The 26,360-nt window shown below is 38.1% G+C and overlaps 1 protein-coding gene across 4 annotated transcripts in view; it reads right to left on the bottom strand.

Moving 5' to 3' along the window:
* The window catches only part of DNM3 (dynamin 3), a 551,444-nt gene that overhangs the window by 444,808 nt on the left and 80,276 nt on the right, over positions 1-26,360 (bottom strand). For all 4 annotated transcript variants that reach the window (XM_030302287.1, XM_030302289.1, XM_030302290.1 and 1 more), the window contains exon 2: positions 15,720-15,793. In XM_030302287.1, coding sequence (XP_030158147.1) covers positions 15,720-15,793 — 74 coding nt within the window. The remainder of the gene's footprint in view (positions 1-15,719; positions 15,794-26,360) is intronic.

Genomic DNA, 26,360 nt, shown 5'->3' with positions numbered 1-26,360 from the left:
ACTAATATGGTGACATTGCCATATCAGTGGGAACCATCTGCAGAGTCTAATGGAGGTAGATTTTAAGGTTAAGTTCTAAATGTGACAACTACAAACCCAAGTCCTGTTAACTCATCCACCTGGCAGCCAGACAGCCTCCTCTGTCACCTAAAAATGTCTGAATTTCACATCCCTATAGTAGCTTGAAGGCACCATCAAGATTTTAGCAAATTGGTGTTTTTAACTTGAAAAAAACTGACTCATCTGGTATTCTATATTTCTTTGGGAGCTTCTATAATGGGGAGACATATTACAAAAAGAGAGAGATGTGAAAGAAATAGTTTAAGGTAAACTCTTTCTCTGGGAGATATAAATGTTTAAGGTTTTTTCATCACCTCAGAGCCATAAGCCAATGCCCAAAAATGACCCTGGAAATGTTTTCATGAGCAGTGAAAACTACTGTGATCTCAATGTTGACCATTATCAGAGTAAAAGGTTAGCAAAGTCTTACCTCCACTTCCAGCCATGATAAAGTATCAGGAGTCAGATTTACCCTCCCACCTTAAAAAATTAGAAGATAGGACCCAATATATAAAAGAACAGGGTTTCTACATTGAACAACAGGCAATGCAAGACAGTAATTCCCGAGAGAAGGGAAATCAACAAGGTGAGTATTTCAATTGTCTCAAGAAAATGTCAATGTGGCAGCACAGGAAGGGAGAATCCATACAAACCTCAACAGTCTCACTGAAATGGAGGCACAGAATTCAGGGTTCAAGGAAGCCAAGATGTGGTAGGGTCCCCTCCCTTTGGAAAGAAAAAAACCTCAAGGCAACCTGGATATATGCATACGCGACAACATCCCTCATGACCTTGTAACATGAGACCACTTAATCACACTGCATATTTGTGTGTTACCATATATGGGAGACAAAGAAGTGAAAAATACATAAGAAACTACACCACATGGCCTTCGGGACTCAGTTCTTTGGTTACAAACCCAACTGAGCGGTGCTGGCAGGAATAAAGTTGCTTCCTGGAAAGAAAAGCCTCCGTGTCATGACTCTCTGTGAGCATCCTGCTACAAAGGCAGGTAATATTTATTTTTTTTTAATGTTTATTTATTTTGAGAGAGAGAGAGAGAGAGAGAGAGAGAGAGAGAGAGAGAGCCTGAGTGGGGAAGGGGTAGAGAGAGAGGTAGGGAGAGAAAGAGGGAGAAAATCCCAAGCAGGCTCCATGCTCAGCATGGGGCTTGATCTCAAGACCATGAGAGATAATGACCTGAGCTGAAATCAAGAGTTGGGACACTTAACCAAGTCACCCACGTGCCCCATCAGGTAAAATTTAGTGGAGCAATATTCTTCAAATATTGAAGAAAAAGGGGCTGCACAGAGATAAAGTTCCAGACTAGTGAATGCATGTGAGGAAACTATTAAGGCTGGGAGAAAGAACCACCAGAAAGGACTACTCCAGAGCTCACAAGCTTGGAATAGTTGGCTTCCAAGAAGCCAGAGTGGATACTTAGTAATACCTGGGGCTTCAGGTAGAATCAATAACGAGGTCAAATTTGCCCTGATTTAAAGGCTGCTCTGGAGCCACGCAAATAAATTCCAAAAGCGAACCTCAAAGAGATCAAACTGGATGCCTATTAACTTAATTGAATATCAGAATGAAGCCCAAAATTATTAAGACAAAACCCAGTACAACATAAAATTCACACTGTCCAGTGTTCAGTCAAAATTACTAGGCATGCAAAGAAGCAGGAAAATATGAGCCATAATCAGGAATGATAAAAGTCATTCAGCAGGAACAGACACAAAAACTACAAAGGGGATGGAACTTGCACACAAGAATTTTTTTTTCAACACGGGGACAGTTTTAACATAGTTCATGATTTAATTAAAGTATAATCATTTAGTGATCATTTTGATCCATTTTATCTTCTTATTCCCGAAATTTTCAAGTTGAGGTATAGTTGACACATAATGTTACTTTTCCTGTGCAAAGTATTCTCCAGGACCAACCTCTAAACATTCATTTTCATTATTCTAGATCATTTGGCAATTGCAGTACATATACTTTCCTCAGTCTTATAATCGCTTCACATCACTCCCATAGTTTTACACTCTGCTATTATACTGTCCCAGAATTATTTAAGGGTGTGGCTCTTCTCACCTATCCGACACTACAGCATCACCCTTTTAGTGTAGGGACTCTGTCTCATACACATCTTTGTACACCCTTCAATAACCTAAAGAAATAGCTTTTATGAGTAGTGAAAAGGCACTCAATAAACCGCTGAATAAGCATTCCTTGCCCACGTACATTTCTGAACACCCAACTTTAACAATCTTGATAGCATAGATACAAAATAACTGAGAGATTTACTTAAAAGGTTAGCAGTAATTTAGACAAAAAACAATTTAGACATCTCAAGATTATACCTACCTGGTAAATCAAAATAGACCTGAATTATATTTAAGGTCATTGATGTTTATTCTGAAGCCTGCACTAATACTTGGTCAAGGAAAAGTCTACATAGAGCCTAATATGAACACTGGTAGACATGTACACAGAAAAATGAAAACTTAAAATAATACAATGATGAAGAGTCAGATATATCATGTACATGCCAAGAAAATGGGTTTTGATAAGGAATAAGAACAAGAGTAAATAGATATTCAAAATGGAGGGGGGGTGGGGTAGCTCCGTTAGTTAAGCATCTGACTCTTGATTTCAGCTCAGGTCATGATTGTGCCTTAATGAGATCAAGCCCCATGTCAGGCTGTTTACTGACAGCATTGAACCTGCTTAAGATTCTCCCTTTCCCTCTCCTTCTGCCCCTCCCCTGCTCATGCACTCTAAATAAATAAATAAAATTACAAAATGGAAATCACAGTTGACATGCCTCAGATTTGAGACCCTCCAAAGGACAGAGGCTCAAATGGCTTTTGACATGCCTTAGAGAGATATGTGCTTCTAAGCCTGAATACTTGTAAAGTATTGCATGACCCCAAATTCCTATATAATGAAACAATAAAAACTGAAGTTAAATGGAAGAAAATTCCATCCATATATCCTCTGTACATATGCAGAGGTTTAAAAAAAAGGGCAGGGTCTCTTTAAATATTAGCCAAAGTAATAGTAACAGGAAGACAGTTGAAGGGACATGATGTACAGGACACAAACTGGCAACTTCTCTGTTGTGTGGCACACTGTAGGCATTTAAAATCTATTTAATGAACAGGTGAATGAATGAATGAATGAATGCAAAAACAAAAAGATAAAAATTTACCAAACAAATACACTTTGGGAAAATAATGAAAAGAAATTCTCCCAGGCTTGCAGGATATTGTTTTTTGTTTATTTTTTTAATGTTTATTTACTTTTGAGAGAGACAGAGACAGAGTGGGAGTGGGAGAGGGGCAGAGAGAGAGGGAGACACAGAATCTGAAGCAGGATCCAGGCTCTCAGCTCAGCACAGAGCCCAACATGGGGCTCGAACCCACGAACCGTGAGATGATGACCTGAGCCTAAGTCAGATGCTTAACTGAATGAGCCACTCAGGCACTCCAGGATATTGTTAATATTAAACTAACACGATCACTTTAAAAGTACTTAATGTGAATTTAGCTCACTTTGCAAAATAAACACCTTCAGTTAGTACAAAACCATCTTGTAAATCAGCAGAGTAGCTCAGTGATGGTCTACTGTATGCCATTCACGCAACAGAACCACCGATTTCTTAAATTTGTGGACCATGTCATTCAGTGAGATAACTCATTGTGCCCTGCTGGACTAGTGGCTGCTGAAGTGAATGTTTCACAGAAAGAAGAGTGCAGGCTGTGGCAGTAGGGAAGACTGAGCATGACACATGGAGGAGGAGAAGGCCAAGAAAATGATTTCCAGACTATTACGATTCACCCAACAAACGCAAATGCAGGGGACATCTGTGACCTACAGTTTCCATTGTTAGAAGTTCAAGGGGAAACAATGAGAGTGGGAAGAGGTAGGTAAACAGTAATTATTAGTTGACTACAGTCATGGGTATGATATAAAATATGTCTACTCATTTTCTTACAATAAAAATCACATCTCCTTCTCTCAGATTTAAACAGATATTAACAACTACACAGTGTATCTTTTAGTCTTCTTAACCTCAATTATTTCAAGACAACCCATTTTTTAAAAACTGGGAGTACGATGGGGCATAAAAAGAAAGAGAAGTCCCAAAATGAAGGAACTTGTCTCCCTTCCATCCATCCTCTTTAAGCAAACATCATAGTCTAAGGTCAGATAACTATAATTTCTGGCTAGGAAATGAGGCTGAGAAAAGCCTCAATGCCTTCTTTTAAAATGGAATAGAGACAAAGAGACCTAAAGAATTGGAAAATAATTGGCAAATTATTGACAACTCAAAAGTCATCTTAACCTCACGATCAAGAATGGAATTTTATTGAAATATATATTTCTTCATTTCCTTTCAGGAGAAATATAATACCTTTAATTTAGTCATTTCCTTCCTAAATGGAAACATATGTAGCATTAAAGGGCAGCCATCTACCTGTGAAGAAATAAAATTTAAGTCAGGTTTGCTTAGAATAGCTTTTTGACTTCTCTCAAAATTTTGAGAGTTGAACTAAAATTGCTGTGGACTTCATAATGGAAGATACATAACTGAAAACTAGAACTTCTAAGTCTATTAATCAATGTGTAGCCAATATTTAAGCTAAGAAAAAAGGACAACAAAAGAAAAACGGTAAAAATGGTTTTAGAGTGTTGTCAGCAAAAATAAGAAGAAACAGGGCGGGGGCGGGGGGAGGGGAGGGGAGAAAAATGAAAACCCAGTAATTCACAGTGGGATCCCAATACCCAAGCATAAAATGAAGACAGTTAAATTTCTTGAGTTATACAAATATTTAAAAGAGCAGTGATCTGGAAAACAAAACCAAACCAGATTTAAAGTAGGTCTGAATGAAAGTGCACAAATGACCGTTTTCCTCCCTCATAAATAAGGTTTATAAGAATCCTGAAAGAGAGCCATTTGACCTCTCCATGAAATAGATTACAAATGTGAGAATATGTGTACTAAGTCTTGTCGTAATATATGTATAGAGTCTCTACATGTCTATCCATTTAACAAGAATGTTATTCTACCTACAACCATTAGGAGTTCATTTATTTATTACATTGTGTCCAACATTCATGGAATAATAACTCAAAGCACCCCCCAGAAAAACAAACCCTTTAATCCCTTCTATGCCAGTGATCCTCAAACTTCTTAGAAAAACCAACATCCCCACTGTCCAATACCCTAATATATTCTAATGTATTTTTGATAGTTATATTTTCCAGAATTAACATTGGATGCTTGATAACTGTGACAGTCCAAGGGGTCAATGGGACTTCCTGGGCTTATCAAGAAATCAAGGAAGACCCCAGCTGCAAGGGTTGAGTGGATATGCTCTGCTGTTACAGAGATTTCACTTGGATGTTTTTTTTCTCTATATATTTATGCCTGGAAAGTAAGTGAGTTACGCAACAACAAAATTAAATGTTATTAGAATCTCAACCTCTGACAGTCTATGAAAATCCTGAGATACACATATATCAAATTATGACATCGTACACCTTAAACTTACACAATGTTATATGTCAATTATATCTAAATAAATCTGGAAAGAAAATATCCCTGGGCTCTTCAAATACCAGAGCCAAATACGCTGGTGTCTGAGCTAGATGCCCTGGCAGCAGGAAAATACCTGTCAGCAGTGAATGAGTGCCTGTTATGTTCAAAGCACTGCACTTAGACCTGTCTAAAGACTCTATGACCAAACATTTAGACAATTTAAAAAATAATAATAGGTAATACCTAAAAAAAGAGCCTATTAAAGGGAAGAAGGAAAGGTAGTTAGGAAAAGAAAAGACCAGTGAAAGAATTAGATGAAACTGTTATGAATGTTTCCCAAAGTGTTTATCAAAGACCAACAGCTTACAGAAGAACTTGACAATAGTTCTTTAAAATGCATCCCACTGCTTTGCTCCAGACCTACTGAATCAAAACTTCTAAGGAAGTTTCCAGAAATCCTTAGGAATCTTATGCACATTAAAATTTAAAAATAGCTATATTCAAGGGACTTTCAACTATGAATCTGCACTTTATATGGTAACCTGCATTTTATAAGGAAGGCAATAGGGAACCTGCAATGGAGCAGAACGAGGTCAAAGCTGTAGTTAAGAAAGAATGTTTTCAGAACCACATTTGTTTTTACATGAGGTTAACTTGTTACAATGAAAAAAAAAATAAACATTTAATCCTCTGCAAAAACAGACTATCTTATTCTAAAATATCAATTCAAATCAAATTCAGATATTTAAATATAAAATGAATGAGACATAGCTTCAAAATATTTTCAATGTTGTTATTCAAAAAAATACTTGAGTGTATCAGTCTAATTTATGAAGCGAGAAACAGGTCCTGAGGCACTGTACGTATAGCAGGACTCAAAGTCTAAGTAATCTGTAGAATCCTTCAAAAAGCTCACCTGTGAGAAGGTGACATTTCTCTCTAGAATGAACTATTCCCTGACTCTTGTGGTAGGAGGCAATACCCTTTGGCTCAGTTCCACCTAGACTCACAGTGCTGTTCGAGTGGCCCTGGAGAGGGGCCTCAGGGTAGAGCCCTCACTTAGAACATGGGGATCTGTGCCTGCTGCTTCTCAGGCCTGCTGCCTGAACTTTGTGTCTCCACCTCATCCTGTTAGTCATCTGGTGTCTCAGAAACAAGTTCTCTGGCTTCTGTTACTGAACATCTTTATTAAAATGGACACTTAAAGCAATTCCAAGTTCCCCCAAAAAACTGAATAGTAATAATTCTCTAATAAATTATAAGTCATATGCAATTTTTGAAACACAGACATGTTATGTTGTGCAGTAAATGTAATACAAAGGTGGCAAATCAAATTTTGATGAATTAGGAATATATTTGACATGCATGAAAGGAGGAAATACCAAGGAAATCTTTCACAAAAGAATATTTCTGTAATTTGAACAATTAACTTTAATTTAACCATTTTGAAAGTTCTAATTTGTAGTATCTTTCTTTCTTATACCAATGTCATTGAAATAAAGGAGTATGAAGCAATATAATGGCATTTAGAGAAGCATTTTAACATAAAAAAGTTCTCCAGATGACAAAACCACTTATCCTTAACCATGACCTACAGGCTTTACTTTTGTAAATCCTTAACAGTAACTTTTAATGCAAAGAGTGACGGATTCTACTGTCTTAAAAACCCACCCCTCCTGAAGGAAGTATATCAAACTCCAAATGGATCATTTCTCTTTTTTAAGTAATTTTTTAATGTTTATTTATTTTTTGAGAGAGAGAGCCTGAGTGGAGGAGGGGCAGAGAGAGAGAGGGACAGAGAATCCCAAGCAGGTTACACACTCAGCGCAGAGCCCAATACAGGGCTTGATTTCACGACCCTGAGATCATGACCTGAGCCTAAATCAAGAGTCAGACGCTTAACCAACTGAGCCACCCAGATACCCCCAAGTGGATCATTTCTTAAAGCAGTGACGGGGCACCTGGGTGGCGCAGGCGGTTAAGCGTCCGACTTCAGCCAGGTCACGATCTTGCGGTCTGTGAGTTCGAGCCCCGCGTCGGGCTCTGGGCTGATGGCTCAGAGCCTGGAGCCTGTTTCCGATTCTGTGTCTCCCTCTCTCTCTGCCCCTCCCCCGTTCATGCTCTGTCTCTCTCTGTCCCAAAAATAAATAAAACGTTGAAAAAAAAAAAAAGCAGTGACACTTTCAACACACTCAGCAGACCATCAAAAATATTATATTCAGACACATTTGTTTTCTCAGTTTGACATGTCATTAAACCAGTGAACAGCAAGACTCATTATTGAAAAGAAAGAAACCAGTGGCATGCTGGTAAATGTTTAACAATAGCTGGCATCCTAAGGAGGAAAAAGTCTTGATTCATAGCATTTGCCAATTTCCGTAGTGTAAGTACTCCTGCCATGACCAACTTCAGGTTACTATCATGATGTCACCGAATACAGAAATGAAAAGAGAGTTGCATAATCAGATCTCAGGAGCTGGCAAAAGTCAGTTTCAGCATGGCACTGGAAATGTCCACAGGCATTGAAAACTGTTCCCTTGTCTTAGCAAGACCCCCTACCTACTCGCTTGCCCTTGACACCCCAGTCCTTACCCAACACTTCATCAGTGCTTTGTCCAGCTCTTGTCCTCCCAAGCCAAACCTTCAGAAATCCCTCTCTCTAAATCCAAACTATCAAGACCTTATCACTTAAAAATGTTATCTTTGTTAATAAAACAGAGATGGTAGTTTTTTCTCACTTTCCTCACAACACTGTGTGATTTCTTAGAATGCTCTCCTGTACTAAGTACTAAATTTCCCAAAACAAATTACACAGAATAAGGCTTAGGGTCTGTAACTAACTTTTTGGCTTTGTTTAGCAACTAATACGTAGCAGGTGGAGACAAGCAGTCAAATGTTAGTAAATGAGCATCATGTTGCATGATGTAAATGATAATTATGAGTTAATCAAATAATTTATGTATTTACTATTCACATATTTATGCTTCCTTACATAAAAAATAGCCCAATACAAATATAAAGTGTATCCTGTAATTATAAAGGAAGCGGCTCAAGGGGCACCTAGCTGGCTCAGTTGGTAGAGCATGTGACTCTTGATCTGGGGGTCATGAGTTCTAGCCCCATGTTGAGCATACAGTTTACTTAATAAAAAATAAAGCAAACAGGGGCGCCTGGGTGGCGCAGTCGGTTAAACGTCCGACTTCAGCCAGGTCACGATCTCGCAGTCCGGGAGTTCGAGCCCCGCGTCGGGCTCTGGGCTGATGGCTCAGAGGCTGGAGCCTGTTTCCGATTCTGTGTCTCCCTCTCTCTCTGCCCCTCCCCCGTTCATGCTCTGTCTCTCTGTCCCAAAAATAAATAAACGTTGAAAGAAAAAAAAAATTAAAAAAAAAAAAATAAAGCAAACAGTTCAAGTTTCCTATTTTTAAAATGCAATATTATTAGTGTCAGAAAGACATTAGTAACAATCCCTACTCCTACCAACAGTGTGGCCTCTGACAAATCGCTTAACTTTGCTGGGACTCTTTTTCTAAAATGGGAATCATAGGGGCGCCTGGGTGGCTCAGTTGGTTGAGCGTCCGACTTCAGCTCAGGTCATGATCTCACAGTTCGTGGGTTCGAGCCCCATGTCGGGCTCTGTGCTGACAGCTCAGAGCCTGGAGCCTGCTTTGGATTCTGTGTCTCCTCTCTCTACCCCTCCCCTGCTAATGCTCTGTCTTTCTCTGTCTCAAAAAACAAATAAACATTAAATAATAATAATTAAAAAAAAATGGGAATCATAACATCTATCTCAGAAGATTCTTACATGATAATAACTAACGCTCAAAACATGGCAACCACTAAGTGTTATAGCTTTCTAAATAGTAACTGTCTAGGGTTTAGCTACACTTTTATAATAGTTTCTTAGAATTACAGCAGGAAAATCTCTGCATTAGAATAGGAAGTATCCACATGATTTTGAATACCCCCTGTGTGCTCTGATATCCCATGCCTCAGGACCCAGTGCAACCACAGCCTCAGGTCTACCTCTCCCAGGCTCATACTGCCCACAGCTGCTGTCTCTGAACCCCTGAGTCTAAGACACATTCCTTTGTAAAAAAGCCAGGCTAGCAGTCCTCCTTAATTGGAAACAGAGATGAAAATGCATCACTGGGTTTTTAAGAGTTTCAAAGCCTAGTAGAAAAAAATCAAAAGAGACAGAAAAAGAGTTACTCAATTGATTTTGATTTTTTTTTTAACGTTTATTTATTTTTGAGACAGAGAGAGACAGAGCATGAACAGGGGAGGGTCAGAGAGAGAAAGACACGGAATCTGAAACAGGCTCCAGGCCCTGAGCTGTCAGCACAGAGCCCAACGCAGGGCTCGAACTCACGGACCACGAGATCATGACCTGAGCAAAAGTCGGACACTTAACCAACTAAGCCACCCAGGTGCCCCATTTACTCAATTGATTTTATGCTGACCAGTACAGATTTCATTTGATAACCTGACGATAGATATATGTATATATAAATAAATGTAAATAACCTAAGATAAATTGGTGAAATTACTTTAATAGTACCATAAAAGAGTAAGTTACTATAATCAAATGTATCTTAGGAATGCAAGAATCTTAAATGCTTAAATAAGAAATCTATAAATGAACATATCAAAGAGTTTTTTAAATGATTATATCAATAAATGCCAAAATGTCACTCATTAAAATTATATATCTACCTATTAGGTTTTAAAATATTTTTAAAACTAGGAATAAGGGGCCTCTGGATGGCCCAGTTGGTTGAGCATCTGACTCTTGATTTCAGCTCAGGTCATGATCTCTCACAGTTTATGAGATCGAGCCCCATGCCGGCTCTGCACTAAAGTGCTGAGCCTGCTTGTGATTCTCTCTCTCTCTCTCTCTCTCTCTCTCTCTCTCTGCCCTTCTCAAAATAAATAAATAAACATTTTTAAACGTTAGGAATAAAATAGTTCTTTACCAGGAAAAACAAATAGTAAATAGTATATGCATAATTTAACACAAGACACACACCACTGGGAGCAAAACATGGTTCTGGAGTTCCTGGTTAATGTGGTCAGACATTAAAGAGAAATAGCAGACATATTAACAGGAATGAGAACAAAAAATGATCATTATTAGCAAATATCTTATCTCCTTTTGGAAAAAATAAAGTCATCACACGAGGAATCTCACAACTCTACCACTACAAGTACAGACTTACTACTAGTTTCTCCCATAGTTTCTTCTTCCCATGTGGTTGCAATAGAAAAGGTATCCCTTCATCCTCCTCATGAGTAAAAGAATTATCTCAACCCAGTAACCAATCCCTGAGTCACTCTATTATTTCATTGTCTTACATTCAGAGGCACCTACTTTAAGGCCCGAATCCTACTATCATGCTCCTTCAAGGCACCGGGCTCACAAGACCCTACCCAAGCAACTGTTTCAGCAATGCTGTCTCTCTTTACCCCATTTTCTCCCCATTACCTCCTCTCTCCACTCCAGCCCTACTGGCATCCTTGTTAAACTTCAACCACACAAGTAGCTCCTATCTTAGAATCTTCTAACTTCCCTCTGCCTACATAAACGTCGGCATGGATTGAATGCTCACTTTCTTCATCATCTAACATTCTATGGCGTTGAGTTTTTTTTATTTTGTTTTGTTTTGTTTTTCGGGTGGTTGTTGGTTTCTCCCCAACTAGAATGTAAGCTCCATGTTACCAGGGTTATTTGCCTGATAGACAGGAGTCATTCAATAAGCACTGAATGAATGAATGAATGAATGAATGAAACTATCAAGATAAAGTAGTATTTATGGGGGCACCTGGGTGGCTCAGTCAGTTAAGCATCCCACTCTTGATTTGGGCTCAGGTCATGACCTCATGGTTTGTGAGACCGAGCCCTGCACTGGGCTCTGTGCTGACAGAATGGAGCCCGCTTGGGATTCCCTCTCTCCCTCTCTCTGTCCCTTCCCTGCTCATACACATTCTCTTTCTCTCTCTCAAAAATAAATCAACTTAAAAAAACAGTAAGTAATATTTATGGAACTGATCCCAATTAGGAGCCAAAGGCACAAGTAAATTACAGCAGTGACATCTATCCCAGCTTGCTTCTTTCAGCCATTGTTAGCCCCCATCAACCCAAGCCTATAGTCATACGTGGGATTCCCCTATGAACAATTCACTTAGAGTGGAAAAAAAAATAAGCAGAGTTCTTAGCTGGCATCAGCTAGAATATAGTGTTGCAAAATAAAAACCCCAATTTGGGGTTCATGAATGATTGTGAAAACAGCAGGTTTTCCCTAAGGGAAGAATTTCTAGTCTACTTTGCATGAAAAGAGAGGTGGTGTGTGAAGTATGATCCTCACTAACTAATGACAGAATGGTCAGGGGCTTAGAAGTGACAAGATTGGGAGACTGTTAACAAAAAGGTATAAGGAAAAAGCATGTGAGGTACCTTCTCAAAAAAGCTCAACATGTAAGTACTCACCCAAAAATCCCCAGTGCAAAGGAGATTATCTATTTTCTCAGCTATCTCAGTATTTGCATGGTAAGCATTTATTGAAAAAAATTAAGAAATTTTATATATAACTAAATAACTATATATATAACTATATCTATAGATATAGGTATATAGATATCTATATATATATATATATCTATATATATCTATATATATACCTATAGATATAGGTATATAGATATAGTTATATAGATCTATATATAACTATAGATCTACATATCTATATAACTATATATAACTATATATCATATATATATAACTAAAATACACAAGAGAATCAATTAAAAATATTTAATGTCAGGGCACCTGGGTGACTCAGTCCATTAAACCACTGACTCTTGGTTTAGGCTCAGGTCACGATCTCATGCTTCATGAGTTTGAGCCCCACCTCAGGCTCTGCGCTGATGGCATGGAGACTGCTTGGAATTCTCTCTCTCCTTCTCTTTCTCTGCCCCTCCCCTACTCTCTCTCTCCTCTCTTTCAAAATAAATAAATAAAATTTAAAAAATACTTTAATGTCAAATGTAGAGTAAAATGGTTAATTTAAAAATTAAAAGTAAAAATAGCAGCGTTAACATAATCTGCAATGAGAGATTAGAAAATATAATGTAGGGGCATTTGAGCGGCTCAGTCAGTTAAGTGTCTTGACTGTAGCTCAGGTCATGATCTCACAGTTTGTGAGTTCAAGCCCCATATCAGGCTCCACACACTGACAATATGGAACCTGCTTGGGATTCTCTCTCTCCCTCTCTCTCTCTGCCCCTCCCCAGCATGCAGACTCTCTTTCTCTCTCTCTCTCAAAATAAATAAATAAATATTTAAAAAAAGAAAAGAAAAGAAAATGGGGGGGGGGAACCCTACTCAAATGACAAGAACAAAATGAACTAAATATGAATACCCTAACTAGAAATGCACGGATGCTATATAAAGATAATCAAGAATTTTACTAAGGAAAAAGAATATTTGAGCAAATGAAAGGATATAGCATGATCTCTGGGCTAGAAAAAAAGTGAATATTTTAAAGATATCAATTATTCTTTATGAATCTATAGGTTTAAAATAATTTTAGTGGCAATAGCTTTGTCTTTATAAAATTATCCTAAATTTTGCCAAATAGAAAAGAGCCCCTAAATAAAAATAGGTAATGGCAGAAGACTACAAACATGACAGATGGATATTAAAGCAAATTACAAATCCACAAAAGTAAAACACTGTGTTATTGGCACAATAAAACAGAAAAGATCTTCATAAATAGATTGCAGTAGGAATGTGATAGAAGATAAAGGAGACTGAAAAAATAGTTCAGTATACATGAAAATAAATTTCAGATAAAAAGAGAACTAAATGTTAAAGATAATTTTACATACGAAAAGGAATAAAAGTGTGCTAAGTATTTACTTTTTGTGAAAGATACATGTATAGATTTTACAACCATAAAGAGTAAAACTTCAATACGTCAAAAATTTTATAACAGAATTTAAATCACCAGAAGAACAGGGACTTTGTCCTAGTTACTGCCATATCTCAGAGCTTAGAATAGTGGCTGATGCATTGTAGATTTGTAAGTAACTTACTTTTATCAAATGATAGCATGTAAGTCCATTCCTTTGGATCAAACTTAGTACAGACTTTTTTTATATTAAAAAATGGTTAAAAATATCTACAATTTCTACCCCCAAAAAAGTCATCTGGGATTTTTATAGGGATCGCATCAAGTCAGTAGGTCAGCTTGGGAAGCACGGCTATCTCAACATTGCTAAGTCTTCCAATGAATGAACACGGGATGCTTGTCCAATTATTTAGATATTCTACAGTCTCTTTCAACAATGTTCCATAGCTTTGAGAGTACAAATTTCACACTTCCTTTGTTAAATTTATTCCTAAGAGTGTATTATTTTTGATGCCATTATAAATGAAATCATTCTCTTAATTTCATGTTTTGAATGTGCATGACAAGTTTATAGAAATACAATTGATTTTTGTACATTGATCTTGTATCCTGCAACCATGCTGAACTCGTTTACTAGTTCTAATAGTTTTTTGGTGGATTCTTTAGGAATTTCTACATATTTTATCATATCCTCTATGAATAGAGATCATTCTACTCTTTCCTTTCCAATATGGATGGGGTTTTTTTCTTTCTTTCTCTTGCCCAACTGCCCTAGCTAGAACCTCCAGCACAATGCTGAACTGAAGTGGCAAGAGTAGATATCTCTGCCTTGTTCCTAATCTTAAAAGGAAAGCACGCAGTCTTTCACCATTAAATATGATGTTAGCTGTGGGCTTTATAGTCTATGACCTTTATCAGGTTAAGGAAGTTCTCTTCTATTACTATTTTGTTGAGTGTTTTTATAATGATGGGATGTTGGACTTTTTCAAATGCCTTTTCTGAATCTGTTGAGATGATCCTGTGATTTCCTGTTTTTAATTCTACTGATATGATACATTACATTAATTGCTTTTTAGATGTTAAACCAATCTTACATTGCTGAGATAAAACAAGCTGATTCTACAATTCATACAGAATTTCAAGGGACCCAGGGTAGCCAAAACAATCTTGAAAAAGAACAAAACAGGACTCACATTTCTCAATTTTAAAACTTACTACAAAACAAGGGTAATTATGACAGTGCAATACTGGCACAAATATAGAAATACAGATCCGTTGAATTGAATTGAGAGTCCCAAAATAAACATATGTTTATGGCCAACTGATTTTTGATAAGAGTGTCAAAACCATACAAATGATGCTAGGACAAACTGGCTATTCGCATGCAAAAAATGAAGTTGAACCCTTTCCTCATACCATATATAAAAATTAAGTCAAAATGGATCAAAGACCTAAATGTTAGAGGAAAACTATAAAATTCTTAGAAGAAAACATAGGGGTAAAACTTCATAACTTTGGTTTTTGCAATTTATGAGGTGTGGTTTTTATGAGTACTTTCAAAGAAATTGGTAAGAAAGAAGTAAAATCCTCAAGAAGAAATAGGGAAAGATAAAAATGCCAATTCATAAAAGAAATATAAACACCAAATAACACACAAAAAATCTAACATCACCAGTTGCTAAGAAATAAGAATGAAAACAAAGCTCATTTACCTACCAAATTATCATGGTGTTAAGGAGTGGGGGAAGCACAGCACATTAGATGTAGATATAGATACACATACACTTGTACATATGAATACAGATATTAGATGGACGTTGAATTGTTACTTAAAAAAATTCCCAAACACACACACTTGTGGAAGAGAGTAAACCAGTAAAGTATTAGTAGTTAAACTGTATTATAAAATTATATAAATAAAAATTATATATGTATATATATATAATTACATATACATTATTTTCTTGGCATAAAAAATAGTAGGTGTTTTAAAAGCCTACACACAAATAGATTTTCCTTGTGATGTAATGAAAGGAATTAAAGGAACAATGAAGAAGAGAGCATTTGGAGAGAAATGCAGGCCACTACCCAGAGCAGAGGGTTCACAAAAACATTTCTGTTGCTACAACCCAACACCCAGGAATGGAGGCAACAGGTACTACAGCAATGTGCTCACTCATGTGGCAAACATCCTTATTTATTACCTGCTTTGGAAGTAACAAGCTGCAGCACAAGAGGCCGTCTGGTTACAATGCCCGACCCTCGAGGGAGAAAGTCCCTAAAAAAAAAAAAAAAAAAAAAAAAGAGAGAGAGAGAGAGAGAGAAAGAAAGAAAGAAAAGAAATAATAGATTAAGGCATTTTACATAATTCTGATTACCTACAAATTTATAAGTCAAGTTCCACAGTAATTCCCCTAATTCCCAACCTGTCAATGCATCACATGTCCAAAGAATGCTAGGCCCACTTTATAAAAGAATCATGTGCAATGTAAAAAAAAGGAAGGGGGGAAGGCCCCTTATATTGAATATTAATCCAGGTGTATTATCATAATGACCTCACTAGAATATGTCACTCATTCATTTAGCTGTAATCAATAAAAGTTTACATTAAATTACTTTGTATTTTCATTTCACATTCATTTTCAGAGAGTCAGTATTTATAAAAACATGTGATACAGAAAACTCCTTTTGGTAATTAAAAAATTCAGTGAGGCACCTGGGTGGCTCAGTCACAGAAGTGTCTGACTCTTGATCTCAGCTCAGGTAATGACCTCACAGTTCATGAGATAGACCCTCACCTTGGGCTCTACACTAACAGCTGGGAGTCTGTTTGGGATTATCTCTTTCTCTCAGTGCCTCATTCACTCTCACTCTCACCTGCACAGGCGTGTACAACACACTTTGTCTCTCTCTCAAAACAAATAAATTTTTAAAAAAGATCAATATTAGCACCATCAAACACTGACCATTATTAGAGGTAAGAAAGGCATTTTAGACCATGCCTTGTAAATATCCTGAAATTTTTTCCAATAAAAGGTCACACATAAAATGCAGGATTAAGTAGAGATACATATTGTGTATGTAGAAATTAACAGCAGAAAAAACACTGAAGCTTGAGGTTTTTTGTTCTCGTCCCTGATAGGTGAGAGTTTATTTAAAATGGGAGTTTTTTAACAAATAATAATTGTGTTTTAAGTGCATGTTAATATACACTAGACCAATAAAAAAATGCAGCTAAGAGGGGCGCCTGGGTGGCGCAGTCGGTTAAGCGTCCGACTTCAGCCAGGTCACGATCTTGCGGTCCGTGAGTTCGAGCCCCGCGTCGGGCTCTGGGCTGATGGCTCAGAGCCTGGAGCCTGTTTCCGATTCTGTGTCTCCCTCTCTCTCTGCCCCTCCCCCGTTCATGCTCTGTCTCTCTCTGTCCCAAAAATAAATAAACGTTGAAAAAAAAAATTTAAAAAAAAAAAATGCAGCTAAGAAAGTATTTTATAATTACATCTGCAATGCCACATAAACCAGTACTGATTGTGCAATGTCAAATTCATTAATATACCTATAACACAGCTTTTAAATGCATTTAGTTTTTTTTAATGTTTATTTATTTTTGAGAGAGAGAAAGACAAAGTGGGAGCGGGGGAGGGGCAGAGAGAGCAGGACACATGGAATCTGAAACAGGCTCCAGGCTCTGAGCCATCAGCACAGAGCCAGACGCAGGGCTCGAGCCCACAGACTGGGAGATCATGACCTAAGCCAAAGTTGGACGCACCAACTGAGCCACCCAGGCACCCCTAAACGCATTTAGAATGCCTCACAACTTCTGGAAGATTCATCATTTTAAAAGTCACAAAATTCCATTCAAAATAAACTTCTGACTCAATGGCAATGTTTCTCAAAAATGGTTCCAGGACCACCAGAAAGCGTTATATATCCACAGATGCCCAGGATTCATCCTACATCTACAGATTCAGAATGCCCAGGGGAAGATGTGCAGTATCTGCACTTTTTTTTTTTAATGTTTATCGATTTTGTTGAGAGAGAGAGAGCAAGCAGGGGAAGGGCAGAGAGAAAAAGGGAGAGACAGGATCCCAAGCAGGTTTTACAGCTGTCAGCACAGAGCCAGACACAGGGCTCAAACCCATGAACCATGAAATCATGACCTGAGCTAAAACCAAGAGTCTAACGCTTAACCAACTGAGCCACCCAGGTGCCCCTGCAGTATCTGTACTCTTAACAAACTCCAGGGGTTTCTGATGTCCACCATGGTTTGAGAAACACTGACTTCAAGTCAGGATACATTACTCAACAATTCAGTGGGTGATAATAGCATAGGTCATACTATGAGTTTTGTAGAAAATCTGGCAGAACAGAGCTTCAACACAGTGGGATTTCAAGGAACAACAGCTTATAAAAATGGCAAAGTCCAGTGAGAATGCTACAGAACCCAAGACTTTAGCTCTACTGATCCTTTAGAATAGAGAGTTGCAGAGATAAAATTAAAATTTCCCCTACTACACATAATTTATTTTGCAAATGCTCATGTAAAGTCTAACAGAGGAAATGACACTGAACAGCCTCTTAACTAAATTAAAGCTTTACTCCTTGATTCCAAGGACTGTTTAATTTGGAATACCATACGTGACTAAAATAAATAATAGTGAAATTACAAACTTGTATTGATCCCGAAAATGGCAATCTGAAATAAATAATATTATTTATTCATTAAAAAAAAATCACTGAGAAACTAAAACATGCTGGGGAGATGCTGTGGGCATCACCCTACACTAGTTTCACACCAGAAGTTTGAAATCTAATGGGAAGATAAAGACATGCACATAGAAGACCATTAAAGAAGGGAACAGATTAACTACACTGGAGTTCAGAAAAGAGAGACCAATAATCTCTAAATACGTATAATGAAATACCCTTTTAATATTCTCCAGGAACTATATTAGAATATTTTCTAGTATTTATGGTTTCAATAATCACTTAAAATTTAATCAGAACAAGGACAGCATCTACTCTGTGTCTAAAACCAAAACCTAGAAAAAAGAAGTTAACTTGAGAATCAATATGGATAAAGGGAAAACAAAACAAAAGTCCATAGCACAGAGTGGGAGGGAATCTGTTTGAGCTATTAGGACTCTGAATGAGATTTTAGGATGTATAAACAGATGATGCCAAAGACAAATAAATATTCACATCTTAAATGCCTGAATAATGCCATTTAATGAATCAATAAAATATTTTCTTAAAAAATAAAAAGAGGTAAAGAAGAAGGGGGAAAAGGAAAATGGAAGAAAGAAGTTTAGTTACTTAATACCTTCGTGCTGAGATCTGTTTCAACTCATGTTTATGGCCATCCATTTATAATGTAGATTTAGTAACAATCCCTTTGAAACATTATTAAAGCAAAATATAATGTATCAAATATTTTAAATAACAATTACCACGTGTTTGACTGAAAAGTAAGCCCACAGATACATCTAACATTTTTCTCTACTTTTTTTATTAAACAAACAGAACTTTGCATGAAAAGTAATAAATGGAGGGGCGCCTGGGTGGCTCAGTCGGTTAAGCATCCGACTTCGGCTCAGGTCATGATCTCGCAGTTTGTGAGTTTGGGCCCCGTGTCAGGCTCTGTGCTGACAGCTCGGAGCCTGGAGCCTGCTTCAGATTCTGTGTCTCCCTCTGTCTCTGACCCTCCACCCGTTCATGCTCTGTCTCTCCCTGTCTCAAAAATAAACGTTAAAAAAAAATGTTTTTTTAAGTAATAAATGGATTCAGGTATCCAACCTCCCTTCTTACTAACTCATACTTACTGGCCCCCTTCCATCCTACCTCCGATACGTATATTCTCACCAAAAATCAAAAGATTTGGTAACCAAATCCTGCTATTTGGAAGTCTCTCTGGACCTCACAAGAGTATCTAAGTGCAACAAAGCACTGGAGAGAAATTTCTCTCTTCTGACGACTACGTGATTGATCTGGCATCCTGAAAATCCATGTCATTCTGATGATCCAGCAGCATGAAGACCATATGCCCAGCACACTGCTGCTGTGAAAAGCTGAGGGGTGAGCTCTCAAATGAAACCCAGAGAGCCTGGCTTTGAGCCCCAGTTCTGCCAATGAATGCACAAAATTCTCTTTAAACCTTAACTTCTTTTGCTACTAAACTGAGACAACCCTATGGATCAAATGAAATGCAACATATGACAACTTTTTTAAAAATTTTTTATGTTTATTTTTGAGACAGAGAGAAACAGAGCATGAGTGGGAGAGAGGCAGAGAGCAAGGGAGACACAGAATCCGAAGCAGGCTCCAGGCTGTAAGCTGTCAGCACAGAGCCCGACGCGGGGCTCAAACTCCCCAACTGTGAGATTGTGACCTGAGCCGAAGTCGGATGCTTAACCGACTGAGCCACCCCGCACCCCCAATATAGCAACTTTTTTTTTTTTAATTTTTTTTTCAACGTTTTTATTTATTTTTGGGACAGAGAGAGACAGAGCATGAACAGGGGAGGGGCAGAGAGAGAGGGAGACACAGAATCGGAAACAGGCTCCAGGCTCTGAGCCATCAGCCCAGAGCCCGACGCGGGGCTCGAACTCACGGACCGCGAGATCGTGACCTGGCTGAAGTCGGACGCTTAACCGACTGCGCCACCCAGGCGCCCCTATAGCAACTTTTTAAAAACCAAACCACTATAGAAAAAAGTAGTACTATTACCATTATTGTTGCTATAATATAGCCACAGCATGTTTTCCCTGATGTTGCCGTATTCTCTCATCTCAAATAAATAAATACATAAAAAGCCTCCACACATAATATTTTAACATTCATGAATGGAAGTTAAAGATGAAGAGCCACATGGGGCGCCTGGGTGGCGCAGTCGGTTAAGCGTCCGACTTCAGCCAGGTCACGATCTCGCGGTCCGTGAGTTCGAGCCCCGCGTCGGGCTCTGGGCTGATGGCTCAGAGCCTGGAGCCTGTTTCCGATTCTGTGTTTCCCTCTCTCTCTGCCCCTCCCCCGTTCATGCTCTGTCTCTCTCTGTCCCCAAAAAAATAAATAAAACTTTAAAAAAAAAAAAAAAAAGATGAAGAGCCACAGACCCCACTTGAACTGTACCCTTGGTGTTGACTAGCTGCACTGGTTCAGAAAGCTCAGTTCCTTATAGCTGCCTCCAGCAGGGAGTCAAGACACTGATACAAACAATTATGAATAATTCATTAGCCATTGCATGCAACCATCCACTTGAATTTTACTATTTTCTATGCAATAGGTTGGTTCTCCTGTATGTATACCTTATGGGAAAATTACTTTGCTAAATTAATGCAGAAAAAAATGACTTGCTTTTAGTTACTGTGTATTAACTATAATTTCTATTTATGGTCATGTATATAAAAATATAAAATTTGCATGCCATGTTTCTCCAACGTGAACCTTCAAGGTAAAAAATAAGAAGAGTAATCTGAAGGGGTGCCTGGGTAGCTCAGTCATTAAGTCTGCAACTTGGGCTCCCATCATGGTCTCCTGGTTGGTGAGTTCAAGCCCCACATAGGACCACCTGCTGTCATCACAGAGCCTACTTCAGGTCCTATGTCTCCCTCTCTCTCTGCCCCTCCCCCGTTCTCTCTCTCAAAAAGTAAATAAACATAAAAAAAAGTAATCTGAAGACTAAGTACCATTTAACTAACTCACTCTATTGACTGAGTGTCTTATTTATGTACTTATGGTTGGATTGTACAGATTTTAAGGCAGGAAGAGCACTTCCCTCTCGATGCCACATATCAGCTACAACTCAAATGCCTTCCTTCTCTCTCAACCCACCTTAATAAAGCATTAATCTGCACGGTCTTAATAGCTGCTCTTCAGACAATAAATCGATGCTCTTTCATGGTTTCCTGACTTCTGCACAAAAAGTAAAGAACAATTCCCACTCTATGGTCTAAGAACCATCTTGATAATATTTCTTATTGGCTCTTCCAGAAACTTAGTTTACCAAGAAATATTGTTATTGGACCACTACGAAATGACTGACCTTTGGAAGCCTAAAAAAAGGAGAGCAGACTTGCTGTATCAACCAAGCTAAAAGAAGTTTCCCCATTAGCAACGAAAAGTAAATATAGAGAAGTTTTTCTTTAAGATAGATGTTGAGGGGCGCCTGGGTGGCTCAGTCGGTTGAGCGTCCGACTTCAGCTCAGGTCACGATCTCACGGTTCATGAGTTCGAGCCCCGCGTCGGGCTCTGGGCTGATGGCTCAGAGCCTGGAGCCTGCTTCTGATTCTGTGTCTCCCTCTCTCTCTGCCCCTCCCCCATTCATGCTCTGTCTCTCTCTGTCTCAAAAATAAATAAACATTAAAAAAAAAGATAGATGTTGAAATGATCATTAACCAGATGATTTGTTTAATAAATACGTTTAACATCTGCCCAGACTGAAGACACGAGGCATAACTTATACTCTCCAAGAAGTTCATTCATATAGCTGATTCATTCAAAGATAAATAAGCTTAGTCTTAGAAGAGAATAGCATGCAAATGATACAACAAACATGACAGGTATATTATTAATTAAGCTCCACACAAGGTGAGATATTGACATAGATCAGGCAATAATCTATTCTGCTTGGAGGAAACGATTTCAGAGAGGCACAAGGTAGGAGGCACTCACAGGGGATGTACAGAGACATGGAAGAGCGAAGTAACACAGAATATCAAGGAATGGTAAATATTAAAGAGAGATCACAATGAGGTAGAAAAGAGTCTGAAGAAGAAGGCAGGACCAGACCTCAGAGGCCTCCACTTGTATATATTTTTTTTCTTCTTCTAAGGCACTAAAGAGTTTTAACTGATCAGATTGGCATTTCAGAAAAATCCCTGGGGGACTATATAGACAATGTTGAAAAAAAGAAAAAGACAGGGAGACCAGTCACACTAGCTTGTCCAGGTCACTGAGGATGAAGATAATAAAAGTTAAGCTCAGAGCAGTAATGGCAAGAGACAGAAGACAACAGAGAGAACGGACAATTGGCAGGACGTAACGATCATTTTGATGTGGAATGACGTGAGATGGAGGAGTTAGAATAAATCTCACAGTTCTGGTTCAGTTAGCTGGCTGAATAGTGGTGCCATTAACCAGAACAGGAAATACAGTAAGGCCCAATTATAGCTGTTATTTATATAGTATTTATCATGTGCCAAGCACCATTCTCATTTGATCCTCAGGTAGATGCTATTGTTATTCTCACTTCACAGATGAGGAAGCTGAGACACAGAAAGGTCACATAATTTTCTCAGGGTCACAAAGCTACTAAGTGACAGATCTAGAACTCCAACCTAGAGAATCTAGTTCTGTGCTAATGTGACCATTAGACCACGCTACACTGTAAAGGAATGGGGAAGAAGATAAGGGAATATATTTGTACATACTGATCCACAGATGTCTGGAGAATATCAAAATGGAGACAACTACTCAGTTAGACTGAGCAACTGGACCTCAGAATAAAAATCCTGTCTAGAGATAATAATCTGACAGAAATCCATGGGGCAGGTAGTTAAATCCAAGAGAAAACACAAATAGGAATGGAATGGAGAAGAGTGATGAATATGGACTAAGGAAAATACCAATATTTAATGGACACTGAAAGAAACAGAACTGACAGATTAAGAAGGGGTCTACAGAGAGGCAAGCCAAATACTATAAATCAAAGGTATCCCTAAAGTTACACTAGCCTCTTAGTTACCTCCACCTAGATGTCTCATACTCAAGCTCTACAACTCATTATCATCTACCCAACATGCTTTTCCTCCTTCATTCCCAATCATATTCCAAATCATCAGTATCCACATATGTTAGCCAAGCGAAGTACATGGAAAGCATCCATCCTTCATTTTCCTCTGTCTTCATGCTCTTAATTGGTCACCAAGTCCTGCTGATTCTACCGTCTTAATATCTCTTAAATGCAAAAAAGCTCTCTTCTCTATTTCAATAACCACTTCAGGTACCACCAATGCTCATATACGCTACTACAAAAATCTCCCAATTAATTTCCCTGCACCCAAATTGAGCATACTCTAACCCAATCTAAACCAATCAACAATGACATGTCCCATCACATCATTTCCAACTCTAAATCATTCAATCATTCTCCATTGTCTTTGACATGAAATTCAAACCATCAACAAAGCAGATAAAAAGTCGTGTTCTTTTGTGGAAGTCTCCATATGCACCTGCAATCTCGGGCTCAGTGCATCGGCACACTCCATATTCGCCTCCTGGGATGCCCATCTCCCACTTTTCCCTCTAGCCAACTTCTACTTGATCTTCAACACTCACCTCCATATCATTTTCCCTTAGAAGCCCTCCTTGAAATCTCCCACGCATACCTCTATCTAAGCTCTTAACATACACATGTTACACTGGTCTATTTACATGTCTGCTCCCTCACGCCTGTGTTCTTCCCAATGCCTCCTTCAGTGCCCAAGCATTAAATATTTCTAATACTTTCTACCTACTCATTAAGGAAGATTTCCAATAGCCCCATATATTCATATCATGGAGGGAAAACACTGTCCTATCTGATTCCACAACCAGCAGATAGCTAAGTGGCATTTTACATGTACAGAAAGAACAGATAAGAAAACTCTCAATTTATAATTTATTGAGGTCATTTAAGTTAACATTTTTATTATGAACATTTAAGGTCCAACAATACTGGGGCACCTGGGTGGCTCGGGTGGCTAAGTGTCTGACTTCAGCTCAGGTCATGATATCATGGTTCATAAGTTTGAGCCCTGAGTCGGGCTTTGTGCCGACAGCTTGGAGCCTGGAGCCTGCTTTAGATTCTGTGTCTCCCTCTCCCTCTGCCCCTCCCTCCCTCGTGTTTTCTCTCTCTCTCTCTCTCTCTCTCTCTCTCTCTCTCTCTCTCTCTCTCTCCCTTTCTCTCTCTCAAAAATAAACATTTAAAAAAATTTTTTTTAAAGATCCAACAGTATTTCCCCAAGTAAAAAATACAAAATACCAGATGGGCCAATATTACTGACTACCTAAAGACACAGAATAGAATTTGAAGGAAACAATTTTTTAAAAAAACTCCCAGAGCCAATACACTTTTAAAAATTATTCCTTAAGGGGTGCCTGGGTGGCTCAGTCAGTTAAGCGTCCGACTTTGGCTCAGGTCATGATCTCATAGCTCATGAGGTCGAGCCCCATGTCAGGCTCTGTGCTGACAGCTCAAAGCCTGCTTCAGATCCTGTGTTTCCTTCTCCCTCTGCCCCTCCCCCGCTCACCATCTCTCAAAAGTGAATAAACATTTAAAAAATTTTTTTTTAATTATTTCTTAAAAACAGGCATGCCTCTTCCAAAAAACTTATCTTCAAAATATAATTTTATGTGTTCCAAAATAAACCCTGAAGGATTACTATCTTGAAGTCCTTTAAAATGATAAAACTCAAAGTCAATTAGAGGGAAAAGAAGGAAAGAGAGGCGAAGAGGGAAAGGACAGATAGAGAAAGACACAGTGAGAGAAAAACAGACAGGTCCCTGCCAAATACTGCCCACCTCCTGCCCCAAGAAGCACTGAGGTCATGTATTCCACATGCTAAACACAATGGTGTTGTTAAAATCCCTGTGTGCTTCTATGCCTAATCCCAGAGCTTTGCCAACCATTACAATGCCACTTTAACTGTTGAAGGAAATAATTTTGCCAAAATCTACAGATTTAATTGGAAATTTTCCAAAGAAGTTGTCTTTTTTTTCCCTAAATTCTTAGCACAGTATGAATATTAGCATTTACAGATTTGTAAAAGATCACATTTTTCTGTTATTAGTCACTATATAATTTGAGGTATTCAATAAATACCACCATCATTTTGTTTGAAAAACATAGTTACAAATCCATATGTGGGAAACACTGTTTTTATTTTTTTTACTAGCATTTATGGAATTTTAATTCAAATTTACCTTTCATTCACCAAACTCAAAATTTCTAAGCAAGTTTTTCATTAAATCTAATTAATCAATAATGAATGGTTTCCACTGCAACATCCAAAGTGCAAAATTTCTGAGTCCAAGATCTATAAACTGAATGAAGAAGCCAGTTTTTAGTTCACAAATACCATGCGTTCTCTCCAACGGGAAACTCTCAATAACTTAATGCCTTCATATTTAATCCATTTTATTTGCTTTTTCACAAAGCCAGCTTGCTCAAAAATTAAACCATCAGATTAGTGAGTCCCAGCATGAAGGAGAGGCAAAAGGCTCTTGCTCTGCTCCACATCACATGGATGGATCTATTGCCACACAAACAGATGACAAAAGGGACAACCAAAGAGGCTGCTAGTTGCCTGCCCAGTATCTATTTATACCTTATTTCTTATTAACAGAATCCCAATTTTGTTGAGAATGGCAATGGGACCAACTTTAAGGTAAATAAATAAATCTGTATTTCCCAGCCTCCCTTGCAAATGGGGTATCCACATAACTAAGTTTAATCAGTAAAACATAAGTTAACAAATAGTTCCTTTAAAAAGGTCTGATTTAGCTAATGTATACCTTCTGTCCTTTCCTCTGCTTTCTTCTCCTTGTCAATTATACATAATAGCAGAGCTACAGAAACCATCTTAAGCCACAGGGCAACCTTGAAGATAAAAGCTATGGACTAAGGATAGCAGAGCAAAAGAAGACTGTCTAATACAGTGATGGCATTATGAGTCACTAACCCAGACTGGTACATACTGCCTAACAAAATGACTAAGAAAAAGAGAGAGACAGAGAGACTACATTTTAGAATAGTGTTTCTCAACCTTCTTTCTTTTACTACCCTCCTAAAGAGTCTTACTATACATTTTTCT

This window comes from Lynx canadensis, chromosome F1, assembly GCF_007474595.2.
Source record: "Lynx canadensis isolate LIC74 chromosome F1, mLynCan4.pri.v2, whole genome shotgun sequence".
Taxonomy (NCBI): domain Eukaryota; kingdom Metazoa; phylum Chordata; class Mammalia; order Carnivora; family Felidae; genus Lynx; species Lynx canadensis.
The sequence above is the reverse complement of the archived record's forward strand: the minus strand, read 5'-3'. Positions and strand labels throughout refer to the sequence as shown.